General features: G+C 42.2%; 1 protein-coding gene across 1 annotated transcript in view; it reads left to right on the top strand.

The window, feature by feature from the left end:
* The window catches only part of LOC119422147 (ubiquitin carboxyl-terminal hydrolase 43), a 122,675-nt gene extending 116,747 nt beyond the window's left edge, over window positions 1-5,928 (top strand). The window contains exons 12-16 of the mRNA XM_037689501.1: window positions 973-1,315; window positions 1,512-1,670; window positions 1,755-1,922; window positions 3,287-4,411; window positions 5,853-5,928. Of these exons, the coding sequence (XP_037545429.1) occupies window positions 973-1,315; window positions 1,512-1,670; window positions 1,755-1,922; window positions 3,287-4,411; window positions 5,853-5,863 (1,806 nt within the window). The 3' untranslated portion in view covers window positions 5,864-5,928. The remainder of the gene's footprint in view (window positions 1-972; window positions 1,316-1,511; window positions 1,671-1,754; window positions 1,923-3,286; window positions 4,412-5,852) is intronic.
* The last annotated feature ends 1,454 nt before the right edge of the window (window positions 5,929-7,382 follow it).

Genomic DNA, 7,382 nt, shown 5'->3' with positions numbered 1-7,382 from the left:
TATATATATATATATATATATATATATTTATTTATTTATATATTTATTTATTTATTTATTTATTTTTTTTCCCTACTCCCCTCAGGAAGGAGGTTGAGGAGCATTAAGTGTAGAACCACTAGACTGAGGAACAGCTTCTACCCTGAGGCTGTTAAACTCATGAATCTCTAACCAGAATAATCACTGTGAAAAATCACATCATGTTGCTGCTGATCTGTTTCATGTTGCTGCTGATCTGTTTCATGTTGATGTGTTCATTTGTGCTCATCTGCTCACACAGACTCATGTTCGTGCTGCTGTTCGGTGTATTGTTTTTGTATTACTAGTGCTTAGTGTATTTTTAGGTTGTTTTTCTTAGTTCATATCTTAGATCTTGTTACTGGTTTTTTTTTACTTTTTATATTTGGATGTACGTGGGACCCTGTGTACACAATTTTATTCCACCACATGTACCGCATGTGGTGCATATGACAAATAAAGAACCTTGAATCCTTGAATGTTACCAGTACATATTTAATTAAAAGTTTTAAAAATCTTTCTGTGTAAATACCTCATGTTACAACGTAGACACCTGCAGCTTATACGTGTACAAAAAAAAAAAAAGTTTTTTATTTATTTAATGGGTGTGGCTTATATTCAAGTGCACTCAATTGTCTGGAAATTATGGTTCATGAAAATGTAGCCATTTTACTCTTTCATAAAGTGCGTCTGTCACAGCGATGGGGCTGACTCTGATTCCTGCAGACTGCAGCGTGCACACATCCATACTCTTGCTGACTTCCAGTGATCATGCGCTCACAAGTTTCTCTTCAAAACTGAAACTGAAAACAGTGTGGACACATAAAAGATGACATCAGAGGGAACCAGACCATCTACGTCTTACAGTTCAGGCGTTCTTTTTAAGCAATATGGAAGAAATTTCAGGCAGTCATTTGTTTTCAGAAATGTTCTCATTGTTGTTTTTGTCTCCAGCTTGCCCCAGACGATGCCTGGAAATGCCCCCACTGTAAGCAGCTGCAGCAGGGCATGGTGAAGATGAGCCTCTGGACCCTGCCGGACATCCTCATCCTCCACCTGAAGCGCTTCAGACAGGTGGGCGAGAGGAGGAACAAGCTCACCACGTTTGTGCACTTCCCCCTGGCGGGCCTGGACATGACGCCTCACATGGTGAACCGCAGCAAGGCTCCACAGCAGGTCCCCCTTCAGCCAGGCTGGAAGCACTCCAGGAAACCGGACCTGGCTCCTCCGGACTTCCTGTATGATCTGTATGCTGTCTGCAACCACCACGGAGGGATGCACGGTGGTCATTACACAGGTTGGAACACCTGTTGTGAACAACGATCAATAACAAGAGTCCAAATGATATGACAGGCTGAAAAATAAACGTGAAGTAATTTTGTTCAGAAAGTTGGTTTGACTAAAACGTTGTTTTTGAGCAATATTGATGTCTATAAAATAAACGATGTATGGCATGTATTTAAAATAATACATATCTATTTTTATAATTGCAGCTTTTTGTCGTAACTCTGTGGACGGTCAGTGGTACAGTTACGATGACGGCAACGCCGAGTCTGTTCCAGAGGCGGAGGTGTGCACACGTGGAGCGTATATTCTTTTATACCAAAAAAGAAGCACCATGCCTCCCTGGTCGGCAAGCTCCTCAGTCACTGGTTCGTCCAGTTTCACTCTGTTTGACTTTGCTTTGGTAATAAAGTTCCTCTCATTTATGAACCGTCAACTTGATGTTCTTGTAGGTTCTACCAGCTCATCGGTCTCTGACCACTGGCTGGTCCGACTCAGAAGGGGGAGTGAGAGGGGCAGCGTGGTTTCAGGTGATCCTGCAGCTTTGGAGGCCGTGCAGGCTTCAGAGTCTCCTGAGCTGCCAGTCTTTAGAGATGAATGCATCAAAAGAGCCGAAACGGGTAAGAATGTAAAGCAAAAGGTTTTGGTTAGAATTAAAATGCGTCCAGGTTTTATGTTTATGCAATGCTAAACACAGATTTATTTGTGTGAATGTTTATGAAGCATTCACTCTATTGTGATCCTCCTTCTGTAAGTTTTCTGCATCTTGTTCCACAATTTTTGTGCTATTTCAATAAATCACATCAAAACGTTCAGCACATTCTGGAGAATCCTGCCATGACTTTTGGTATGGGGAAACTTTAGCTTTTTGAAATATTTAGCCTTTTCTGCCATTTTTTTTCCTCAGAAAATTTATTGAGTTCATTTTACATCCTTCAAATCTTTAGATCTGTTGACATCCTTCTACTACTCCTTTCACATTTTGTTCTGCTTCAGCTTCTTTCAACTTCCTTGTGCAAATTTAAACATTTTTTTCAGCTACTTTCAGCTGTTTCTTCAGCTGTTTTGTGCTCCTTTCAGATTCTTTCTGCTAACTACAACATTTTTCTGCTTCTTATAACTTTCTTTTAATTTCAGCTTATTATGATCCTTTCAGCTTATTTACACGTTTCAGCTTTTTCTGTGATTTCAGCTACTATTTAGCCGTTTTGATGCTAATTTTATCTTTTTCATCTAATTCCACATTTTTTGCACTCATTTAAACTTTTTTCAGCCTAATTCAGCAAAAATGTGCTCTCCACTTCCTTCTGGTAATTTAAGTTTCTTTCTGCCTTTTTAGCTACTTTGCAGCTGATTTTTGCTAATTTACGTTTTTTTCAGATAATTTCCACAGTTTTGTGCTCATTTCTACTTCTTTCAGCCTCATTGGGCAAATGAGTTCTTTCTGCTTTCTTCTGCTAATTTCAGTTCGTTATGCTCCTTTTAGCTTATTTCTGCTAGTTTCAGCATTTTCTGCTCTTTCAATTACTGTTTAGCTCTTTTGATGCAAATTTTTGCGTTTTCAGCTAATTCTACATTTTTTAGCTGATTTCTGCTTATTTAAACCTACTTCAGCAAATATGTGTTCTTTCTGCTTTCTTCTGCTATTTTAGGCTTGTTCTTCCATTCCAGCTACATTTCAGCATGTTTTTAGTTAATTTCAGTTGTTTTTCAGCAAGTTCTTCAGCAATAAGTATTCACACTACATTTTCACAGGAAATGCACTTTCTCTAGTTGCAGTTGTTTATGATACATTAACGTGTTCATATTAGAAACACTGTGCACCCAGAGGTCTGGAATCATCCAATAGCTAGACATGCTAGTGTATTGTCATATTTTATGTTTTTGTGTAAAGCTAATTCAGATTTTTTTCAGGCTGCTGTTCTATTTTATTAGTTGAACATGCAATACTCTAGTGTCATTGATTAATCTTGTCTTCCTGTAGACGGATCTGGAGTCAACCAGCTGGTTCGAGGGACCCAGGTCAGGAGTTTAAGCATGAGGTCACCGGCTAAACCCAAGGATACCCTGAGCAAAGTTATCCCACTGAGGTGGTCCTTTGGGTCCAAAGACCGCATCAAGCACTCAGGTCCAACTCAGTCTGGAGAGCTGGTGGAGTACCTGGAATCTGGACGCCGACCACGATGCACTAAAGACCCTATCATCGCCTTGGTGGCCACTCCGCCTTTGAGGGACACCCGAGGAAGAGTCGTCGAAGTGGGTCAGGACTGCAGCTCACCGAGCGGCAGTAGTCTCAGCTGTACAGAAAGACTTGGCTCTGACACGTCTTATTCCCCCAAAAGACCAGAGGGACAGAGCAGGCCCTGTCTGGAGAGAAACCTCAGTCATGGATCTGGAACCGGCAGTCGTATCAAATTCAGAGATGATGATTTTCTGAGGCAGGGATCGTCTAAAAAACTGAGGACAGATCAGGTCAGAGCCCTGGATTTCCAGCTGCAGAGAGGGGGCATTCTGGGTGGTCACATAAGCCACAGTGCTCCACCAAGCAGAGACTCCACACTGAAAAGGACCAAGGTCCAAACAGGTGGGACCTACAGGTGCCAAAAAGACTTATTGCAGATGGGTGTTCAAAGTGAGGACAGGAAGGGGCAGAGAGGAGAAGAGGCTCAGAGCCAGGACGGCCTTGTGTCAATTCTCAAGCCTGTTTTTGTGAAGAAAGACATTCCTAGATCACCAGTTAAAGAACAAGACAGACGAACAAACCTGGGAAAACTGGCAAACAGTCATTTGGCCAAGCTTTCTTTCTCCAACGGGACACTTCCTGCAGTGCAACAAGAAGACAAGAGAGGGTACATCATCCCCAGCTGTGACCCCCAGAATTGCAAAACTCTGCTGGTGAATGGAAAAGCTGGGACTCTGGAGCCTGTCGACATCAAGCGAGCTCACAGCTCCAGCAACATCGAAACGAAGCTGGATGTAACGTTTCGCAGGTGTGCCTCTCTGCAGAGGAACGGGGACGTTGTGGTTCCTGCATCGCACCGAGTCCTGCTGTCAGACAAGACTGGCTGCTCCACTTTACAGCGGACCAGATACAGCACCACCTCCCTGGGTAGGCACAGATGTGTCCCCATTTTTGACTCTTCTAAAATAAGCTTTTACTCTTCATCCAAAAAACAAGACTTGTCTAGATCATGTGACTGTTCACTTGACCAACCATCAGATATGCATTTAGTGGGTGTTTTTATCAATTTCTGGCCTTATTTGCAAGTGCAAGCAGAGGCAGCTAGCTGTAGCAATAGTTGTGCTGCCTGTATTTTATTTATGAAAACCATGTCATGTGAAACTGGCGCAAAGTAAAAATTGATGCGATGTCTGGATGAGCCACTTTAAAATTTGAGATACTGGAGTTGTCTGAATACAGCTGCAATCCATTTTGGCCTCGGCTCCAGTAGAACTAGCTTTTAGCTCATCATTCCAGTCAGAAATATACTTTTTTTTTTCAAACTAGGTCTCTCCCAGAGCTATATACAACAGGGGGGCTTTTCCACAAAAACACTTCGATCAATCTGAACTACTTTATGCTCAAAAGTTTTATACCAGCAGTTGTAGAATCACCTCGGGTTTTGAAGGTAGGTTGATGCAAACTAGATTCAGACACCAGAAAGATTTTACTGAACTATTTCAAATGGTGCAGTTTGAAAGATTTTACTCCACTAGTTTCCTATATTTATTGACATGTTGTTACGTTCATTAATCAACAATATGAGAATACAATTGTATGGATTTTGTTTCTTACGTTGCAAGATGCAAAAGTTATGTTCTCTTCGGATCGAGGGTGAGGTTCTGCCTCAAGTGGAGGAGTTCAAATATCTCGGGGGTTTGTTCATGAGTGAGGGAAGAATGGAGCGTGAGATTGACAGAGAGATTGGTGCAGCATTTGCAGTATTGTGGACTCTGTGTCGGTCCGTTGTGGTGAAGACAGAGCTGAGCTGTGAGGTGAAGCTCTGTTTACCAATCAGTTTATCTTCTAACCCTCACCTATGGTCACGAGATCTGGGTAGTGACTGAAAGAATGAGATTGTGGATGCAGGAGGTTGAAATGAGTTTCCTCTGCAGGGTAACTGGACTCTCCCTTAGAAACAGGGTGAGAAGTTCAATTAGCCGGAGAGACTCGGAGTTGAACCGCTGCTCCTCCACGTCGAGAGGAGCCAGTTGAGGTGGTTCGGGCATCTGGTAAGGATGCTTCCTGGGCGCCTCCTGATGGAGGTGCTTCGGGCATATCCGACTGGGAGGAGACACCGGGGAAGACCCGAGAAACACTGGAGAGACTATCTCTCTCAGTTGGCCTGGGAACGCCTTGGAGTCCTCCCAGAACAGCTAAAGCTGTGGCTGTGGAAAGAGATATGTGGACCTCCCTGCTCAAGCTGCTGCTGCAGATGGATGGATGGATGTTGCAACATTTCTTTTATCCAGTCTTCACTGCATTCCAATGAGCACCTTTGATCTTCTCATAAACATTTTACAAATATCTTTCTTGTTTTTTCTTTTAGTGCCCATGTGACATCCCATAGCGACCTCTGAAGACGAGGACCTCCCTTCTGGTTTCTGCTCTGAGCTCCAGCAGAAGTCATCACTTGGAACAGCGTTCTTACCCGTGTGTGTCTTAAACTAAATCTATGCAGAGTTTTAAAATGGAGGAGAAATGACTGCAGATGTGTTCCTCCCAGGCTTCATTCTTATCGCAAGCTGCTTTTGGTTTGTTTGGAAACGAGAGGTGGTTTGTTCACTTTGCATGCTCTTCCTGTAGTCTTCCATAAAACTAACATCTGTCTGGAGGGCAGAAAGTTGGTCTCAGACACAGAACTGATTGGCTCTGTGGTATATACGGAACCGTTGCAAAAAGTACCAACACTGGACTTATCAAATAACTGCTGTAATAACCTCTGTTTCTTTCTTTTTAAATATTTTTAAATCAGATTAATATGACAGAGGCACTTTCTTAAATACGTTTTGTAAATGCCCAGAATGACCATGAACAAAATGGAGGAAAATAAAAATATTTTTTAAGACTAGTAATAATTAAGTTATTACTAGCAGCTAACCTGTCGGGAACGTATTTAAACGTATTTAAATGTATTTAAACGTACAACAGATGGTGCACGTTGAGGGACTTTTTTATGAACTCATCTCAAAATGATACTTTTCTAATAATTTTGATAAGGTCTTCTGTTTATTTTGCTACATTAGAAACCAGCGAGGTGTAGATGACACTCGTGCACACCTCATCTGTCTCTTCAGTTTAAGACCTTTAACCCCACAACCAAGTTCAGACCCTCAGAAATCATTTGGAGCCATAAGGACCTCAGTTTGGTCCCCACTTTTCAGGTTGTCCTTTTATGTTGGGGTTTTGACCCCATTGTAGATTAAAAAAACAGATTATTTTAATAGCTTCCAGAGTAATTTTTTTAAATATGCATATGGACAGAAAACATATGATTCTAGGAATGCCAGCAAAGAAAAAAAAAGAAGAAGAAAGAAATGTAACGTTCCACTTGCTGCTGCTTCAGTGTGTTGGATGTAGGTTATTTTCACTGCAGGGAAATTTAGGCCCTGTTAACACGATGCGTTTTTGGAGTGAAACTGCTGCGGTTCAGCCGTTCATTTACACAAGAGCTCTCAGTCAACGGAATGTTTCTGAATCCAGGTCTCAGAGTGGAGATTTTCAGGGGAACACACACACACACACACACCCCCCCCCCCCATGGAGGTGTGAAACGCTCCGCAGTGTGAAGTTGCACATGCGCACTACAGGCGGCTGCAGTCAAAGGTTTTGCTGCACTAACAGTTATGATAAATGGCAGAGAGCAGAGTGTTTTTGTGCCACTCACCCTTTGCATGTAGGAGCAAAACTAGTAAAATCCAGGGTCCAATGAGACGTTAGTGCAGGGGTCTGCAATCTGCGGCTCTGGGGCCACATGTGGCTCATTGGTACCTCTACAGCGGCTCTTTCAGGCTTTGTCCAAAATTAACATAAAACTGAATTTTACTTAAATTATTGCCAGCAATGAAAACTGCTAGTT

Source organism: Nematolebias whitei, chromosome 15 (assembly GCF_014905685.2).
Source record: "Nematolebias whitei isolate Nwh7 chromosome 15, NemWhi1, whole genome shotgun sequence".
Lineage (NCBI taxonomy): Eukaryota > Metazoa > Chordata > Actinopteri > Cyprinodontiformes > Rivulidae > Nematolebias > Nematolebias whitei.
The sequence above is the reverse complement of the archived record's forward strand: the minus strand, read 5'-3'. Positions and strand labels throughout refer to the sequence as shown.